Genomic DNA, 21,124 nt, shown 5'->3' on the forward strand with positions numbered 1-21,124 from the left:
AACACGTATGTCTGTGTATATGTATGCAGTATGTATGTACTGAGACCGCTAAGGACTTCACAAACAGACCCAATGCCCCTGTGCACCAGGAATCACATCCACACGCACAGACATAACCCCGACAGGAATGCACACACACACACAAGCACACGCAATGTATGTACACAACCTCTGTGATGACTTAGCACCTCACTGCCAAGAGTGTCTTCTGTAGCAGGTGTGTGTATAAGTCCGTGCACACACATCAGCACCCAGAGCCTGCTCTGCTCCGCAACAGAGCTGGGAACGCCCCTGTGAATTAGCCTAGAAGATGGGCCAGTGGGAGGCAGTGCTTAGCTCTAGCTGATGAGCCCTTCATAGGTCCTTAGGAAATGTCTCCCCAGGTTGAACAAGAGATTCCCCTACTGCTGACCCCTCCCCCATAAGTCAGATACATCCCAGTTCTCAAAATCAGGCTGTAAACAATGCTGAGTCAACCCTTCGGTCGTGTTCCTGGTGCTCAATCCCCTCCACTCTACAATGGCAGGGGAGCGGGGGTGGAGGTATGCCCCATCTGATCCTGCGGAACAGTAAAGATTAATGGGACGTATGTAAAGAAAATAATCACAAGGCAGCTCCCACACTGGCAGACTTGCACACTGCGGTGAGTTTACCAGCCCATAAATGTGTTTAACCAACACGACCTCATGCTGTAGTGTGTACAAGAATCTGAGAGTAATGACTGGCTATCATCTCTCGCTCTGGGCAAGTGCTCGCCTCTTTAATCTTCTTCTCTAAGTCATTATAAGGTGTCAGTGTCAATCATTACCCTCTCCAGGTCCTGCCGCAGGTGCGTGAACAGCTGCAGCCTCCTAAACAAGACATCCTGCTCCCGCTTGGCTAGATTGTCCTCTTCATCTTTCTTTGGGGTGATGAGGGGCTTGTTGAAGTTGACCTTCCTCTTCAACTTCCAGTACTGGTACAGGAAATCCACCACTTCCTCGGGCAGTCGCAGGGCCCTGGCCACATCCAGCAGGTTGACGAAGGTGTAGAACTCATCCTCCAGCTGCTGTAGCTTCTGCTTGCGAACACTCACCCGGTGGGCCTCTTCTCTATTCTGCTCCAGACTGGCAAAGGGCTCCAGCGGGCTCCCAGGCGAACACTCGGGGGCCCCGTTCTCCTGTGCAGCCCCCTCACCCAGGTTCTCCTCGGTTTTCCTGTGTGAGCTGTGCTTCGGGCAATAGGACTTGAATTTGACTTCATCATTCTCTGCCAAAATGGTCTTCATCTCGAGGCCGCGGTCAAAAGCACAGGTCACGTGGAAGGCGGTCCGGCAGTTCTTCACAGAGCACTGCAAAGGTCAGACGGACGGACACCGTTAGGAAGCAGCAGCAACACATGACGACAAAGCACACTCACTGCGACAGGAAAGCTTGACAAAAATCAACAGGGAAGGGAAGGGAAGGATGTCAGGAACAATACAGGTAAAGCTCTGATAGCCCAAACTACAGCTCGCTTCAGTCACGGCACTAAAATCTCTGGACGGGGTGAGGGTGGGAGGGGATGGTGAACAACTGGCCCCTGGAGGAGAGAGTGGCACAGCCCTCAAAAGACATGTGTTCTGTGTACAGAGTAAACTGAGGCACTAATCGAGTTCTCAAAGACTTAAGCTCACGTAGTTTTATAAAAAATGTGACCAGGAATCTCCTCAGCACACACATTCCTGGTCAGTTTTAAAAGACTCAGTCCCCAGTGCAACCCCTAGCTGGAAAAAGCCCCAACTCGGGTAGGTAAATGCAAACAGACTTCCTGGAAGCAGCCTCCAGGATCACACCAAAGAAAGTCAGAGTAACAGACAAGACCCGGCTCAGGAAGGATGGAGAAAGGTCTCCCTGTTAGTACAGAATCACCAACCACTGCATCAGAAGCTCCCTTCCTGTAGGTCCCAGGGAAGTCAGCAGAGCCACAGCGGTCAGGCCTCATCAAGATGCAGAGAGCACCCTGCTTCCTCCCCGCCTGCACAGGGCTACAATTTAGTGCCTTTGATCCAGACACAAGCCTCTGGCCAGCAGGAGAAAAGTGATTAACTTCACCCGTCTGATCTCACTGAGCAAATCCCTAGAAAGAGGTACCTCTCGGAGGCTGAAGCCAGTCCCTTAAAAGCAACTATATTGTGTGAGGCCAAGGGATCCCTGGGGCATGCCAGGGCTGCACAGACAACCAAGGATCTTGTGCTCCGGGACAGCTGAAAAGCTTAATTAAACTCATTCCACAGACCCTGCATCCCATAACCACAGAGAGCAGAGACTGAAGCTGGATCCCTCATCACTTCAGTGTTTAAGATACAACTCAGTGCCAGCCACAACCTAATCCTTTACTATAAAAATCCAGCCCCTTCACCGCCCCCACTTCCAATCACCTAAAATATATGCACCAAGATTAGGCTGTACCTTTATAAATAACCTTAATTACAAGAAACGTGTGAAAGCAGCTCTGGTGGCAGAACACACGCAGACACACCTGGCCACTATCGTGAAAAGACTCTACTTCCCCGGCAGCACGAAGCCAAGTGGGAACAGATGACGGAGACACAATCTGTGTTTGGCTTAAACTACACTTAACCCAGGCATTCTAACCTTAAAGAGAAATGAGCTGCGGAGGAATATTTATACAGGACTTTGAAAAGATGCCAAATGGCCTTCCTCTGGGGTTTCCTATTCAGGTTGACTCAGCAAACAGATGTTACAGAAACATAAACCAGAGTCTCCCCAGCTGCAGACATTTTGGAGAGGAATTCTTTTAATAAAAATCTATTTTGTGAAGATATGAAAAGTCATCAGCCTTCCTTGGCTGCTTCTCCAGATTAATGCTCTGGGAAAGGAGGTCAACGGCAATAGGAAAGTCATTACGTCGTCTCTCGTTGTAGATGAACAGAGCTCCCATCTGCCTCCCGTGAAACGTCAGAAGAGCAGCTAACATGGACATGGGGACAGCCATTTCCCTGGTATGCCACAAGCAAGCATGTGCTCTGTGTGTGTGTGTGTGTGTGTGTTGCACACCTGCACAAACACTCAAATCCTTTTTGACCTTTCCTCTATTCTTTCTGCCCAACCCAAATCTCAGTCAAAGGCATATATCATTTTAGTTTGCAATAGATTCTACTGATATACAAAAAAAATAAATAATAATAATAATAATAATAAAACACCCACAACTTTAAGGTCCCAAAGCCAAATCCGCTCAGGTGCTTTATGCCGGCCCTGATATTCCTATTATTGTTTTTAGATGTCTGAATACCAGCAGAAACAGTAATACTAAAAAATAAAACCACTTTGGGCTTGTTTAAGAAAAGGAAAAGAATATAAAACCACCAACCGGTGGTTTGGGTACCTTACTCAGAGAACGACTGATCGGTCAAAATATAACATATTCTGTCAGATGAAGTAATTTGTTTAAAGCCAGAACTACACTTGTTAAGTTCATGTCTGTGCCCGGTATGCTCAGCATTGAAAGAAGCTGCACAAACAGTGTTTCCGCCCGCAACCCCCACCCCAGAAATTAAGAGATTAGGAGAGACAGACAGACACACACACACACAGAACATCTGAGGCATATTCTGGGTCCATCCCAAAGGAAGAGTCAGACTTCACCTTTAAAACCCTCAGCCGCACACAGCATTCCAGGCCTCAAATCCGAACTGACTAGATATAGATAATCAACAAGCCCCAGAAATCAATTACTCCGTTCCAGACAATATGAAGACACGGACAGCACAGACACCACTTTCTCCTCAATTCTACCAGCCTCATCTCTCTGCACCTACCTGTACCTGAACGTGCCAATGCAATCAGCATTTTTACATGGCTCTTGGTAGTCCAGACTGTATTCAGATCAAGTAACATTTCAGACAAAGAGCACCCGGGGCAGTAGCTGGCTCCTCCCGTCCACCCAGCCACTGCTCCAGGGCTCGTTTCTCTCAGTGCAGCAGCATCGGGCTGCCCAACACCTCAGCTACTGGCATTCCAGAAGGCAGTCCGGAGGACTTCTGGGTCTGAGTGACGTGATGTGACTGAAGTGGGAAGGCAGGCAACTCTCAAGTGCCACAGCCAAAAATTATCTAAGACTCAGGGTCTTACCAGGAACTGTGAAAAAAGTTACAAATTGTGGAAAGAAGTGGACACTAGGCTTGGGGCAGGCAAAGTGGAACTGCCTACCAGTCAGTGGGTTCCCAGAAAAGCTCCCCTCTCCTAACCAACGGATGAGATGCAAACCCCACCCCACCCCACCCCCATCCTGCTGCGTACCTCACAGTGGAGGAAAACAAAGCAAATCTTACTGAACTGTTACCTGTATGGAAGCCCCAAACTTCTCATTGCAGAGGCTGCACACAAGTGCCCACCGACTGCTGGGGATGTGAGACACCTTTGTGATGGGCTCCATCTTCTCAGGGCTGCCAATGCTTACCTAGAGAGCCAAAACAGCAAGATGGGTCTGCACGGTTCAGAATCCTAACCCAGATGTGAGGGCTCATCCGAGCTAGAGGAGAGCTCAGTCTCCTCTGACACAGCACCCCAGTCTATAAAAACCCATCTAGGGTTCCCGCTGCTTCCCAGTGTCTGAGGCAGACACCTGTCTTCTTATGACACAGTGGACCACATCTCTAGACTGACAAGCATTTGTCACGACTGAAAAAAAACCCATCGTAAATATACTTAAAAACCATGGAGTGAGCAAATAAATGGACTATACTTAACAGTATTCTATCAGAACATGTAACTATAGTAAAAGTAAAAATCTACCAAGCTAAACATGGTATTGTCACCCCAGTTCAGCCTGGACCATTGAACCACAAACTGGTTAATAGCAAACCAATGAAAATTCAATGTAAATCATACCCAGGCAGTTTTCCTCTGGAGGAAACACACACACACACCAAATCACATACCAAAAATACTGGCATTTGAATCACAAATGATATTCTCATCACAAGCCGTGCAAATTAAATTAGTTAAGGTCTGGGAATGGAAGTAAATTAGACCAGATCTGAAATTAACAAGGTTGAGGCTAAGTAAGAATTTAAATAAAACTCACAGACACGTGACCAAGAGCACCATGGTACTACATGGAGTTTGTCAAAGACAGACTGGCAGGGGCAGTAACATGCCCACCCTCAGGACACAGCTGTAAAGGTGCCAGGCTTGGCCCTGTGAATGGTGTCAACCATGTGAGGGTGCCCCAAAAAAAAAAAAAAAATCAATGGTGGGGTGATTTTGTGGACACCACCAACCTCCGGCAGCCCTTGTACAGACCCACGTATGGTGATGAAGTAGCCGTGCTCAGGAGCAGTCAGGGACAGGGGTGTGAGGGATCCGGCAGCTCGACTGCTGCCAATGAGCCGCTCCACCCAGCTGCCCAGTCCCAGCTGGAAACCAGAACCATGTCCACCAAGATGCTATCGGGGAGCAGACTTACCTCAGGGATCCACAGGGCACAGCTGACATGGACCCACTTGGTTCCGCTGCGCGTGGGCTTCATAGCTCCACCCTTCTTGGGACATAGCAAACATTTGGGCTGAACCCCCAGGGCACATGTCCGGCACAGCCAACTGCCCTCTGGCACCTTGAGGATTCCATAGCAAGCCTGTAGTAAGGCCACAGCACATCACCAAGGAAGGAAAAGAGAGAAGGTTTACGTTTCCTATTTGTTTTTGTCTATTTACTTACTGTTTGTTTATGTAGCTTCTGCACATATATGTGCATGCCTGTGCACCCCATTTTTGCAGTGAGTACCTGCAGAGGCCAGAAGAGGGTATTGGATCCCTGGAATTAGAGTTATATCTGGTTATAAGCTGTTAGACTGGGTTCTAGGAATCAAGCCCTTATTCTCTGAAGAGCAGTCAGTGTTCGTATGACTGAGGGGTCTCCCCAACCCCTACTAATTAATTTAAAAAACACCTAGATAGAAAGATTTCCACAGAACCATCACCGAAATAGACATAACTGTGATCCTAGCCCCTGAGGAAAATGCCAGTCCTCCTCCCAGCACCCATGTGCCTGAGCTCCAAAGACAAGCTGCATGCTTACTGCGCACAGGGAGTCCCAAAAGCTTGAGAAGGAAAAATTCTAGAGTAACCAGTGGTACAGAGACTCATGCATACGAAGTCTCCAATCACTGAGCAGCGTGCTCCAACCAGGCTGCGAGACTGAGAGGGTACACGAGACCTTTCCACCTTCATGGTGGCACAATGAGGGGCAGAGAGGACGACAAAGCCCCCAAGACTCTTGCGGGACTGCTGAGGGGAGAGTGCGTGGAGCTTCGCTGCCCAAGCTAGACACACTCCACCAACACTGTCCACGTGAACAAACAAGACACTTAAAAATGAGAATTTGGGGGAAAAAAAAAAAATGAGAATTTGGTTTCTCTCGCTGATGTTTAAAACAAAGCCTGTTTTGCACAAGTTGGCAAAATTACACAAGACAGCACAAACTGCAGAAATCAAGGCTTTTACAACTGAAGTCATTATGCTGGTCTGAAGAGAAAAAAAACAAATGTTTCAACAAGCAGAGCGAAGAAACAAACCACAGTGGTACTAGGAGCGCATTCAGAGACTCCTTTACAATGCAAACTGTTCGCAACTTTATCCTCAAGTGAACTGCAAGTCAGGAAGTCGAGTGACAGGGACACGGCTCTATTTCTCCAGACACAGAAAGCACAACCGCCATGAAATCTGAATGCCCAGGACACAAGACAGGAAACCACAGGGAAGAGCTGAGCACAGCAAAGGAGCACGAACACTGCGGCACCGGCCATGAGTAAGCCGCTGTCAACAGTCTACTGGTAAAAAGAGATTTTGTAAGCAGGCCTAGACAGTCTATGAAGGCTTCAAACACTAAGGTTCTGCAGCAGACATTCTAGAGTTGCCTTTGAAGAGAGAATTTCACTTCCTGGAAAGGCAAATCTATACTAATTAAGTATGCCTTCAAGACAAATCATGGAGGATTTCACCAAAAGAAAAATGAAGTGAGCATTAAGTGTGTCAAGAGAGAAGAAGCCGAAGCGCGAGCACCAGGGCCAATTGACTGCCACCTACGTGCTAAGGCTCTGGCAGGCAGCCCTGATGTCAGCTTACACTTCTAAAGCACAGAGCACAGCCAGATTCCGGGCAGAAACCTTGTAATAGAGCAAATGCCAGAAGACTGCAAAGTCGCTCAGGTAAATGAGAAGTACCAGTCACAGTGGGGTCACAGGCCTCCTATCGTAACACACTGCCACCACAGGAACTCCAAAGGCCAGGGACACTCGAGATACAACATGGACTAAAGCAAACATGACGGTCTCAAGACTCCTGTGAAGACAAGCTGAGGCAAGGCCACAGCTGGGAGGATGATGAGGGTCTCCAGGGTGTGGGCGGGGCATGTGCGGTCTCAGCAGGCATGAGGCAGAGGCAGGACTGTCTCAGTCGAAGGCTATACCCGTCTATAGACTGAGTTCTGGACCAGCCAGGGCTATTTCAAAAAGTGATAATGTAAGACATTATCAGTTCAAAGGTCACTCAAGCAACTCTTCCACTTCTTCTAAGTTTGTTTTAAATTTCAGTGTCACTGATGGCCTCAAGGCAAAGTACTTGAGGACAGCTTTCTAAATCACAAAGTGCATGGTGCACATGGCCCCACACAAATCCACATCACTTCATTATTGTGGGAAAGGTTAAATAAGGAACTTGACAGAGAGACCAGTGGTTAAAAACACTTGCTGCTCTTCCAGACAACCCAAATTTGGATAGCAGCAGCTCAACCTATAACCCCAGTCTTAGGGAATAAATACAAACATTAAAAAAATAAATTAATAATAATAAATCTCTTAAGTTCAATGAGAGGTAAGAGGCCCTACATCTATGAACAAGCTTTTTAAACTACCCACTGCCCACCCTCACTGGAGGGAAAGACAGTAACAAGCAGCCACCATTTTCTACCGCCATCTTGAAATAAAGCTCAAGGAGAGGGGCTCTTGGAGTCAGATGGCTCAGCAGTCAACAGCACTGGCTGCTCACATGGAAGACACAGGTTCAGTTCCCAGCACCCACACGGTGTCTTACAAACATCCATTAATTCCAGTTCCAGGAGACCCGATGCACTCTCCTGACCTGTGGTCACCAGGCACGCATGTGGTACACACAGACATAACGTGCTGGCAAAACATCCACACACGTAAAGCTAAACAAAATCTAAAATGAAAGACAAAAGGGGGCGCTTGACACTCCTTCAATAGCTAGGTTTATATGTAAACAAATATTAATGCTGTGGATTATCGTATATCCCCAAAAGATACGCTCAAGGCTCCACCACTACCTGAAAAGCGACCTTTAGCAACAGTCCCTGGACACGCGATTACTTGCAGTAAGACCGCACTGCTGTGGGCAGGCACTCAGTCCTGCAGGCCTAGGGACTGTCTAAGAAGACAGCCCTGGGAGACAGCCGCACAGGGAAACAGCGTGAGCACTAAAGTTTGCCACATGCCAAGAACAGCAAGGACTGACAAGACCCCACCATAAGCCAGGAAGAGACAAGGAAGAACAAAACTGAATGTTCCCGAAACAGCTTCCACTCTTTCCAATCACCATTTATGAAGCTTCGGAAGCTAATACAGAGTTTAACCACCTCTTAGAGGATTTGTTTTCCAGAGTTCCCACTTGGATCCTAGCGCCTTCGGGTTGTAAAAGGAAAGACCCTACCACCTAGGACTGGGGTTGGCAATGACATCCCTAGACCACAGCTGTGAGGATGCAGCCCCATCTGGAAGCATCCTGGGCTCCAGAGAGCACAGGCTGGCTCACAGGCTCACCCCAGAACCCTAGGCAACTTCTCTGTGGGCTTTGTCCCCTTACCTGGTGCACACAGATGTTACATTTGTCACAGAACACCATCTCGTTGCCATCCTCGCCATCGGGTGACTGGCAGACATCACAGACAACATCTTCATCATATTCAATTCCCAAGCCCTCTTCTGTCTCTATGGCATGATTCATATTATCATAGCATCGCTGTTCAAATTCCTCCAAGACCCTTTCCATGGTGTACTCGTCCAGCTCAGGCATCCCTGAAGGAAAACACCAGAAACTTGAGTAAGTGCACATTAATAATCACTGTAATGAAACACTGGCATGTTTAAACTCCTAAATAAAACACAAATAAAAGAAAATCAGAGTGCCACAGAAATTTCCATCAAGTGACTCAAACCAACCCGCAGATAAACACCTCCATTCCAGTTTGTTCCTTATGGAAGATAGGGTAAAGAAGCAAAAACTCAAAACAATCTCGAAAGCATTCTAGGGTATAAATACATGCACCGCTAAACGCACCACTGTTGCTATGACACTAATTTAACTTAGAAAGCCGGGACCATATATTATGGTGTTTGGGTTTTCTTGTTTTGGTTTTCAGGGTTTTATTTTGTTTTGTTTTTAATTTTCTTTCTTGCTGCTTAAAACAGTGCCCTGAAGCAGATTTCACACCGAACACCCAAATGTCTTTAACTGGCTCATCCCTCTCTGCTCTGAATTCACCAAGCAGAAATGCATAATCATTCCATCAGACAGAAATCACATCCAGGAAAGGCAAACGAAGGAGATGTCTGGAGCAAAGAACTCAGTTCACTACAAGTCAAATAAAATGCAATCCACTCCTACAGGGGCATCAAACGTAAGCTGAGGGCACGAGGGGAAGGCTCTGGGTCAAGAGCGGCTACTGCTACAGCGGAGGAGCTGGGCTAGGTTCCCGGCACCGTGTCAGGTGGCTCACAACTGTCTGTCTGTAACTCCAGATCCCAGAGCTCTGAAACCTCTCCTGACCTACCCTGGCACCTGCACACACCCACAAAGGCACATACATGCAATAAAATAAAGTCTTGTAAAAAAGAAAAGAGAGGGGAAAAAAAAACATGAAAGTGGTTACTGTGGTCTTAGTAGTGAGAAAAGAGCTATTTCCTATGTGCAGATGTTCTCCAAATTGCTGATAAGGAAAACATGGCTTGTGAAGAAAGGCGTTCCAGAGAAACATTCAGGAGTCATGCCTGGTGTCCGAGCCTGCAGTATAAGAGCTCCTTAACAGTACTGGGTCTCAGGCCAGTAGGAGCTGTATTAGGAGACCTGGAAGGGGGTGGGGCGAGCTTAAAAGATGGGCGGATATAATCTGAGCCTATAACTTATATGCATCATTATAAAATCAAAACCATCACACTTTCAGGTTTTAAAATTTTGCGGATGAGCTGGTAAGTAATTAAGAACACTTGCAGTGCTCTTCTTCTGGAGAGCCTGAGTTCAGGACCTAGTACCAACACGGGGCAGTTCACAACTACCTGCGACTCCCACTTCAGGGACCAACCCCCTCTTTTAAGGAGGACCCACATGTTCGTATGCCTATATGCTCCCATGTGTGCACACAGTAAAGTCTTCTCTTCATGGGAGAACACATTGAGAATGCATAGTGGTAAGCACCGTACACACTAGGGTGCTTTTCCCCCAGTGCCTAGCTTGTGGATACTCCTAACTTTACTTTGCTTTCTAAGGAACCTTTACCATAAAAAGGTCAGTAGCGGCTGGGACAAACATCTTTAAACTGGTGTTCAATGTGTATCAAAGGACGATTTATTCTGCCAACTCAGTTTATCTTGCCTAATGCCCCAGCCAAGTGAGTTCTTACAAGTCAAAGTACTGCAAAGCCAGTCTCTCGGCTGAGTCTCTGGACAGGACCCTGAACTAGTTGGACACCGACAGCCAGCCAAATGCTTCACACTGTGTTTTGAGCGGTTTTAAACAGACAGTGTTAAGCATCTGGCCAGCTCAAAAGACAACTGAATCTTCTACATCAGCATAATACACCACTCAGATATATATATGCCACACATACTGTACCACTCCCCAGGGACTTCTGAACAGATTCTACCACAGCCCCAGGCTTACTCCTGTTCTGACCACAAATACTTAAAGCAGGGAACAAGACCAGGAACACCAACTTAGTCAACACACCTAAGACACCAACAAGTAGGAAACGCCAACATTCGCAACTCAGTCCTACCCAGTCCCATTCAACTGGCTGGTGAGCTCAATGGCAGGGCAAGCTGCTAGCGGAGTCCAGGCCGAGGCAGGCTCCATGGGAACACAAGCCTCAAACAGCGCTTGCCCTTCCAGCCCTGAAGTCAAGCACACACTGACTCTCTACTGCGTGTTGGAGAACAATCCATGCCATCACGTCCCTGCTTCCACAGCGCCGATGTACTCTTTCACACCGAGTTCACTGTGTCAGGACAAACCTCAGAGCAACCGTGAGAAATGACGGCTGCAATGTGAGGAGACCTATGTAATCCCAGACTCCACACCAGGAAACGCCGCTCCAACAAGGAGAGAGACCATCAGAGAGTGTGCTCTCAGCTAGGGCACACCTCACTCAAAGAAAGCCAGAGGAGTGTAAAGAGGTAAAATCAAGAGGGTTTGGAGCAAGCTGTACAGGCTCACTCTGAGAAGCAGCAGGCTGCAGCTGGAGGAAGGTGCAGGTGTGTTACATCACACAGTAGGGCATGACCAGACCTCCTATTCATCTCCCTGGGTTGCGGTTCCCGGATGGTAACTCAGGGAAGGGAACAGAAAGGAACAGGAAGCCAGTCATTGCAGCCAAAACAAGCCAGCTTCCACCCCATGGAACCGTCCCTCATCAGCCCACCAATGCTCTAGGGGTCCCAAGTGGACTCTGTCACCAAAGCCAGACAATACGGTCTCCAAAGAGCTGGGATTCTGAGATGACAAAAACGGCTGTGCCTGGGTGGGCTCTAGCCTCACAGGACTCCAGGAGTCACCACAGACAGAAGCAGCTCCTCCTCCAACGTGAGCTAACGTAACAACACACAGTCTCACCCATCTCCTTAAACTCTTCGTTGGTTAGCTCCAGCCACGCGGCATCCATATCATTGAGGTCATAGCGACATACGCTGTCCGCCAGCGACCGGATATCAACATAGCCCAACTCTGGAGGCTCAGAGGCTGATGATGCGATGTACTTCTTAGGCCTGATGAACATGAGAGATTTCTCTTCAGACACAACCCTGTTTAACAAGAAAACAAGTAGCCAGATTAATTTCTCTGCCATGGAAAATAAAGTTTCAGAGGCCAGGTACAACTTCCTCCTCCAGTCCTCAAGGCCAGACCATACCCTATGCTCAGAAAAACTATGACTTAAAACTCAAATATCAGGCCGGGCAGTGGTGGCGCACGCCTTTAATCCTAGTACTCAGGAGGCAGAGGCAGGCAGATCTCTGTGAGTTCAAGGCCCGCCTGGTCTACAGATTGAGTTCCAGGACTGGCTCCATAGCTACTGAAAAACCCTGGTTTTGGGCGGGGGGTGGGGGGTGTGCAGGAGGACAACACAAGTATCAACAACACCCTCAGCCAGATGCTGCGGACTTCAGAGCTGCTCCTCCCTAGCACACATCCCTACCCTACCCCCCGCTCCGTGTCTCCACACCCCGCATGTCCATAGTTGGTTTCTAAATTCCTTCCCGTCATTCAGGTGTGCTTACTCCTCTGAAGTTGTCAGAACCAGATAGACCTCGCTACACGGAGTCCTCAGGGACACAGCTGGCAAGAGCAGCCACAAGCTGTGCACCGCCCATGCTGCAGACCACAGGCAACAGCTCTGAAACTCTCACCTTCCAAAAGACTAAGCGAAAACAGTGGGCCGCTGCAATTCCTAGGAACTCTGAGAGCCGGGGCCCACTGAACACATGACCCCAGAACGATTCACTCTCACAGCCTGCTCACATCTAGGGAGTACTTTCCGGCTGTGCCCGAGCCTGTAAGGGGCAGCGCAAAGTGGGACAAAGCAGCTCTGGGTAGCAGCCAAGGGCTCTCAGCCCATTAGAGCGCTGCGGTCCCAGGACTTCCATATTTCCTGTCCACCATGTGCGCTCAGGCCAACAGGAAGTCCAGCATTTATAGGTGTTATCACCCTGAAATTGGCAGTGACTCTAGAGGTGACTCCTGGTGGCCACCTATGCCTGCCTAGCCACGGTGAGCTATAATATGACGTGACATCCATCAACATTCCACACTCCTCCGGTATCCCAAGTTGATGATGACAATCAAATCAATCAAGTGGCTAGGGAGACATGGAGTAAGGGCCAAAAGGTGAATTTAGTCTATACTTGTTCATGGTAAAAGAGGCTATTCCACACAGCAAGGAGCCAGCGGACGCTGTGGCAGCCAAGCCAACAGAGCTATCGGCACTCCATCCTCTAGGAGGCCACACTACACCAAAGGGTGATGATGGGGCAAAAATCATACCGGCACACAAAGCCCATCTCAAAGGAAGGGCAAAGGGGACATGCTGTGAGGTGAGCCATGTGACAGGAGATGAGAGAAGACAGCAGCATCCGGAAAGAGCCCGTCCATAGCAGAACTAGTCAAAGTCCTCGTCTGAGACACGGTCCAACAGGTCTCCTCATCCCTGTCACCTCCTAAAACGCAATCACCCATGGCTACTCTGAGTCGCATGAAATGTATTCCCTAACATGCCTCGGACCTTCTGCTCTCCAGCACGAGAGAGCAGCACCTCCTGTGAGCCTCAGGGGTCTCTGACTCACCACCCTCAATGCCTGCACTGCGTCTCCTATACTTCTACCTCCTGTCACGCCTCGTGTCATTGTACCGCTGACTCGGGGACTGTCTCCTCTCAGCCTCCTGGTTGCTGAGAGGAGCAAGCAGTGGTGGACAGGGAAGCATGTGTCTACCTGGCCACGGGCTGCGGGATGGTCCCTGGGCTCACAGGCACCTGGACTCCTTTCTCCCATTCCTGTCTCCAGGGATCCGCCAGCACGTAGTACTCGTCGGGGTTCAGCTGGTAGGAGTCATGTAGCTTCATGGCAGTGATCAGGTCAGTCCTAAACACCTGGGAAGAAGGAGGGGACACTGGCATTTGATATCTGCATTCATTTCGGAGCACTGGCAGCTGCAAGGTAACCATGGAGCTATCCAGAACAAGGTCATTGTATCAACGCAAAGTAAGTCGGTCCTATTACAGAAGCCCTTCCCCAGACACGCCTTTCCTTCGCCAGCTCCCTCATTCAACACAAGCTGAGGCAGCAGTGACTGTATCAATCCAACCATTCCCCTCTCTTAAGATCTCTCAATTCACCAAGGGCCGCTGAACAGAGGCTCCCGGAAATCCTTCAGGGAACAATGACAAGTCACCCACGGGTGCTCTTTGGAGCCCATGTTTACAAACAAAATGTCACTAGCCAATTAACCTAAAGGCGAAACCTAGAACCTCCTGGTAGAGGTCACTATCTTCTAAACTAGCCTGCTGACCAGCCCTCCTCCTGAGGGGCTAGCATCTAGGGCAGACGGCTGATGAGAGCAAGGGCCCCGTTTGCTAACCCCAGGCAGAAATGCAAAGATCTAGGAGTGAACAACAGGTCACTATGACACCTTATACCCAGGAAGCAGCATCTGGAGAGACAGAACCCTATCTTCCCTGCAAGCAGGACTCGGTGCACGACTCCATCTACCATGAAAGCACTCAACTCACCATGAAGAAACGGCGGAGAAAAGGATCTGCAAGAAGGGTAGCCCCCACCTCTGCTCCTCTGCGGACTCATGGGCACTCGGCATTCACATCTACGAGGTTGTCAGACAGCACAGCACACCCTGCCTGGCAGCCAGGGCTACACAGCTTCTTCCCCCACAGTCTTTCCTCAGCCTACGCACCTGAGCTGCACAAGGAAGCAGCTTGGCATGAGCAGGCCCCGCCATATACCAAGTGCAGCGTGAGCCTGAATCTGTAGGCTGTCCTCCGTGCACACAGCCAACCATCACTCCCTCACTCGGGACAGGAAGCTTTCTAGTGCTGCTAAGCATGCTGACATTGTTGGCCAGCTGGCTTTGCAGGATGGCAATCTCTTTGATAAACCTTGTCTTATGAAAGCATGAGGTAGTGGCTGTCATTTTCCACACTGGGCTGCCCCCAGGGTGACACTCCTACCTGCTGCAGGACCATCAAGCAAGAGCCTGACTGTACCTTCCACAAAGACCACACAGGACATAAGGTCCCATGAGACACAAAGCCCCTGGACCTGGAGCTAAGGTTAGTGCCACCCCACCCCAAGGGAAAAGGCCTTCGGGGTCATACCCATGGGTCTATACCTTCACAAAGCAAATCAGGTAAAACAGAGTCCAGCTAGGCTATACAAAGAAAAAACCAAGCAAACTCTCAAAGAAAGGAAATCACACACCAAGGAAGGAGACGAGAAGGGCAGTTCTATTCCTACAGACCCAGGAGAGGCTCTGACCCAAAGCTCGGGTGCCAGAGTAGACCAAGGAAGGACAGAGGAACTGGAAACCTTTGCATAGGAAGCACTTTGCTCTCAGGATTTTACACTGACCAGGCAAGGACAGAGTACCGTGCCTGCCACTCAGAGGCCTCCGTCACACTCCTAGGCTGAAGGGACAGCAGGATAGTATGGACATTGAAAAGGCTCAGTATCAGTTACAGCGGCAACTCAGGATTTAACAAGACAAGAAACTACAGCAGCAGAGATATCCTGGTGCCGTAAGAAAATGCAGTGGGCACTGAATGTCAAAACTGACACCAGGCCCACAGCATCTCGAACACCCACCCACCACGGAAGAGCATCCTGGAACTAGTCTTCACCACTGTGTGGTAGGGGTATTACTCCATCACCAACAAACTCCTCTGCTCCTGAACATGGTCTCCAGTGTCAGACGGCCTCCGAGGAACACCTGTCACTGCATGGCCATCACGCTGTAAGCCAACTGAGGCCATCCCACAAACAGTGCGATGTCAAAGAAGTTTCCCACAGCTTCCCCTGAAAACCCACAACAGGCTGACACCCTGACTGAGCCTGGTGAAGGGTGTAGAGAAAACAGCTCAGGACAACAGGGGCCCAGACAGTTAAGGCCAGCGGGGAAGCACCTCAAAAAAAAAATATTAAGCGAGGAAATGTAGGGTGCCAGGGAAATGTAAAACGTGAAACAAACTGGGAAAGTGGGGGAAAGCCTTAAGCATAATCCCCAGAACAAAACTTCCAGAATTACGTTGGGTTGTTGCCAAATAAGCCACAAATTCATGGTTCAGACTAACTTGAGGCCAGCCGTGACTTGGCAGCAGCTGAACCCGCTCATCTCCTGGCCAGAGGAAAAGTTGTTGGGAGCCAGCAAAGATGGAACGGGAAAGGAAAAAGAATACAATTAACAGTAAGAGCTAACATTCACTGCACACTACATATGTGCCCCATGTTCTGCATGTATGCACCTCCGTGTGTTAGCCCACTTACTCCTCCGGAGACTCCAATGAGACACACACCTGCTTCTCACCATCTTCCCGGGGTATAAAGTGGGGCAGAGGTCAAGTAACTCGTCCAGACCTGCACATCATGAGGCAGGCATGAGGGCAGCAGGTTTGCATGCACCCATGACCAAGGCAAGCAAGCATTCCAAAGTACCTCAGAAGGCTTTCGGTCTTCATGTCGAGAGCAGGAGCTCCTCCCATGCTGGGATCGAGAGTGCTGGGACCACGTGGTGGACAAGCCTAAGGAAACAAACAGAAACCATTAAACACACACACACACGGGATGAGTGTTTCAGTGGTGATGTGCTAGCTGCGTAAGTGTGAGGACCTGGTCCAGATCCCCAGCGCCCTAAGGAAGGCTGGCATGGTGGTGTGTGCAAGCAGGGCCAGTCAGCCCATCTAGCTTCAGGTCTAGTCAAAGACCTTCCCTCAAAGTAAGGTGGAAAACAGAGAGGAAGTCATTCCCTCACCAACCTCCGGTCTCCACATCTGTCCACATGAGTAAACATATCTTCACACACATGCACACAGAGCACACGAGAAAGAAATTGTGCCGGTTACTGGGGTGTCTCCAGTGACAAACCTACAAAGCCATCCCCTGGCTTTCACACAGTTCCTTCCTTCCTGTCAGGCCTAAGGCAGTCACACTAGATTTCTGTGTACAGGCTGCTCCACCCACTTCATGTACAGGGGAGAGAGAGAGAGAGAGAGACAGAGACAGAGACAGAGAGAAGCACAGTATACTTCAAGGGTGGAGGCTGTACCACACTGCTATAATAAACTAGAAAACACCCCCTAAGTCTTCAGCCAAGTATCTAATGGCAGGATCCCTGGGCTCGACCCAAGGCCGTGCCTAAAACATTAAAAGAAGAAAGTATGCCTCTACAAGGCACAGCAATCTCACATTCCCTAAAAAGCAGAGAACCTCCACACTTACTGGGCCTCTCTCTGAAGATGCTCAACCCCCTCCAACATATTCTTACCAGGAAACTCAGGTATCCTAAGTGCCACCCGGACTGAGCAGACTGAACACTCCCAGGACCTGAAATTTCTCTGCAGCTCCTCCTGCCTAAAATACCCCTTCTACCACACTGCCTTTCTTCCTGGGGTCCTTATTCTCTGGTTTCTCTACTTCCTGGAGCTGAGTCTCTAAGCAGAACACCTGGCTGAGCCTGAGAGCTACATTCTTAGACTAAGGTCCCCCTGGACTCACTGCAGACCCAGGGTAGCCCTGGTAGCAGACATCAACTTCTCAGTCATTCTGACATCTGCCAACTCCGCAACATAAAAACCAGTCCAGACTTCGCCTGAACTACTTCTGCCTCTTCAATCCCTCCTGAGACGGGTCCACCACCTTTTCTACTTGAGGTCAGAAATCTACAAGTCATCTGGATTCCCCTCCTTCCTGCTCACAACACAGCCAATCAGTAGCCAAGTCATAAGCCAACCTCCCAAGGCCTCAGAACATTCTGTTCCTCTAGTGCCCCTCCCCCGCTGCCATTGTTGTCTGTCAGGTGGACGACCACAATGGCTGCTGCTCCGTGGGCACACAACTGCAGCCGGAGCAGACACAGCGCCCCCAAGCACCTTCACTTTTGCCCTAACTTGCTGATAACTCATTTCAGCCTCCTGTCTGTAACTACAGCATGCGGTCACTGAACAGAAACTGACAAAACCCCACAATTTTAAAAAGCAAAAGCCCAAGGAGGCCACCATTTTCCCAGTGAAACTACCTGTTTCTCACAAGCCCTGACGGCCACAGAATCTATCAGACAGACACAGAGCCTGCCTCAGACAGATCCTTCACATGTGCCTCTCATCCAGTTTTAATGGTGACAGCTAACAGGGATTGTGGGCTCCGGCAAGGAAGATTTCTGAGCTACCCCTGAGTACCAGTTCAAGGCTGGGTCACCTAGCTGCTGTCACTTCTGTGGCATTCCAGTGGCTACTTCTGGTTGAGCAGAAGCAGGGCTGGTGAGTAGCCTAGCGTCCAGGGCCTGCCTAGCATCTCCAGGCCCTACGCCACAGTCCCAACTCCACAGCAGTAATGGATTCAACACTGGTACTTATTCAAGTCAATAATGGTACTTACATTCAAAATGAATGGGAACAAACACACACACACACTCACTGGAAATAGTGTCGCCACACTGGGAATGAGGCCAACCTGCAGAAATTCTAAGGCTCGTCATCACAGAGAAAGAAGTGGTTTCTGAAGTTCACAGAAGACTCTCTGTGGACCAGGGCCTTCCTTCTAGCAAAGGGGTTCATACACCTTCCTACCCTCAACCCTAATTATATACAGGCATATAAAATAGGCATAAAAAACAAAACATTTACTAACTATAAACCAAAAAATTCAGCTTAAAAACATCCATTAGCATACATAATTTTTAAATATATTTATGGATAAAAGCAAATTTGCACACTAATAAAATGAATGTCCTATATTTTATGTAAAGAGTTAAATTTTGGTTGAATATTTGATATGTCAGAAACACAGAAAATCTACATTTTTCATTTTGATCAGTATTTTAACTTTTTTCTTTCCCTTTCTTTTTCTGTCATTGCACATTGAGAAACCTCTTACTGTTGCCGAATGTTTCATGACCCCCATATTCAGTTTCTTGTGGGGTTACGGCTCACTGTTTAAGGGCTGGAGAGATGGCTAAGAATGTTCTTGCAGAGGACCCAGACTCAAATCCCAGCACCCACGTTATGGGGTCACAACCATCTGAAACTCCAGTACCAGGGACTTCGAGTCCTCTTCTGGCAGGCATTCATTCATATAGGACACAGACAAAATACCCATACAAATAAAACACAATTCACTGTTTAGGAAGCCATACTCCAGGAGGTCCACAGACTGTAAGAGAGGGGTACGTGTATGCATGGGACCCCCAGAAAGGTCCGAGAGATGGACAGAAAGGGATGGTCCCTTCCGTTGTTCCTGGTGGTGCTGGGGATGGAGCCCAGGACCTCTACGTGCTGGGCAGGTGCTTGAGCTCAGCCTGCGCCCTCGCTTAACTCTGGAAAGAGTTATCATCGGGAATAAAACAAAAGCGAAAAGAAAGAATCATTTCTTTGTTGTACTTTAAACATGGCCCTAAGACAGGAAGAGTACTGAGAATTCCAGAGCCGAAGCAGAAACACAGCATCCGTCCGTCCTCTCTCGGGTCTCATGCTCCTGTCTTCTTGGGAAGGCAATACCATTCCCAAGCCGTCCAGGCTTCCATGAAGTTTGTCACTGTGTGGACTCAGAATGCAACAACACTAGGAAACTCTGCAAATCTTGAAAATCTGCTTGTACCATATTTGCTTTTAAAATAAACACCCGAGCCGGGCAGTGGTGGCGCACGCCTTTAATCCCAGCACTTGGGAGGCAGAGGCAGGCGGATCTCTGTGAGTTCGAGACCAGCCTGGTCTACAAGAGCTAGTTCCAGGACAGGCTCCAAAACCACAGAGAAACCCTGTCTCGAAAAACCAAACAAAATAAAAAAATAAATTAAAATAGACACCTAAGACTGCTACACGCCTGGTATCCCATATTAATCAGGAGTAACTCCAGCCTGGAACCCCATATTAACCAGGGTACCCTCTTACTTTACCTGGTGTTAATCAATATCATACAAGAATGAGAACAAGAAATATAATATCCTATAAAACTTATTTGCAGAAGGGAAGACTGGGAAAAAATTAAATTCAAATTATCACTGACATAATATTGTCAGTAGTTCATTTACTACAACTAAAAAAACCACTAGTTCTAGGCCCTCATCAAGGGAACTTCTCTTTGCAACAGACAGACCGCTACAGAAAACCACAAATGCAAACTTGCTGAGCCTGATCCCAACTGATAAATCTACCACAAAATTCCAGAACCTAAGGCTCGGGGACACTGTAGAAAAGAGGGCAGGGAGACTGTAAGAGCCAGAGGACCAGGGAGTTTGCGCTGAGGCTGTGGCCTATGTCAGACATGACAGTCTGAACACTGTCGTGGACGAGCTGAACAAGGACAAGAGACATGCCAGTGTAGATGGGAGAGACCATGTGGCCTCACCCTTACAGAAAGGTCTGCAGGTAACTAAAGGAGTTCATGGAGCAGTAAATTCTTCCCCAGTGAGGAGCTCACTGGTTATCCTACAGCAGTGGTCAGCCCGAAAACATCAGGGAAGGCAGTATTACAGAGACTGAGCAGATTGTTTATACACTCAGAAATGTACACACACACACACACACACACACACCAGCAATGAAGAAAAGGAGGCCACAGATTCGAAAGACAGCGGTGATCTGGGGTACATGGGAAGGTTTGGAGAAAGAAAAGAGAAAGAGGAAACTATTATGATCTCAAAAATAGATAAATAAAATAAATAAATAAATAAAAGTAAATAAACCCAGAAACAACCTAAAACTCCACCACCATACATAATTAAAAAGATAAATTATGACACAATCCTTCAATGAAACACTAGCCAGCAACAAAAAGGAACGCATTATAAACAGATGGGTGAGAAACACTTGCTTCGTGTGCCATGGATAAATACTGAAATTAAGTACACTGAAAGAAGCCCGAGCAGAACAGGCACAGCGCACTGACGGCAAGTCGGGGTGAGGACTAATCCATCCTGACAGATCAGCGGCTGCCTGGTGCAGAGTCGGAGGTACAGATTATTTAGATTTTGATGACATAATACGTGTAAACATGGCCAAACCTCTCAAGGTACACACTTAAATATGTGCAGCTTGCTGGACATACATGAGCCACCAGGAAACTATGAAAGGGCCATCAC

General features: G+C 48.5%; 1 protein-coding gene across 3 annotated transcripts in view; it reads right to left on the reverse strand.

Annotated features, from left to right (window-relative positions):
- The window catches only part of Jade1 (jade family PHD finger 1), a 54,220-nt gene that overhangs the window by 11,382 nt on the left and 21,714 nt on the right, over positions 1–21,124 (reverse strand). For all 3 annotated transcript variants that reach the window (XM_057756912.1, XM_057756913.1, XM_057756914.1), the window contains exons 3-9: positions 16,486–16,571; positions 13,756–13,913; positions 11,885–12,072; positions 8,864–9,075; positions 5,452–5,619; positions 4,327–4,443; positions 809–1,330 (exon numbers count right to left, since the gene is read on the reverse strand). In XM_057756912.1, the coding sequence (XP_057612895.1) occupies positions 809–1,330; positions 4,327–4,443; positions 5,452–5,619; positions 8,864–9,075; positions 11,885–12,072; positions 13,756–13,913; positions 16,486–16,571 (1,451 nt within the window). The remainder of the gene's footprint in view (positions 1–808; positions 1,331–4,326; positions 4,444–5,451; positions 5,620–8,863; positions 9,076–11,884; positions 12,073–13,755; positions 13,914–16,485; positions 16,572–21,124) is intronic.

This window comes from Chionomys nivalis, chromosome 24 (genome assembly GCF_950005125.1).
Source record: "Chionomys nivalis chromosome 24, mChiNiv1.1, whole genome shotgun sequence".
Classification (NCBI taxonomy): Eukaryota; Metazoa; Chordata; class Mammalia; order Rodentia; family Cricetidae; genus Chionomys; species Chionomys nivalis.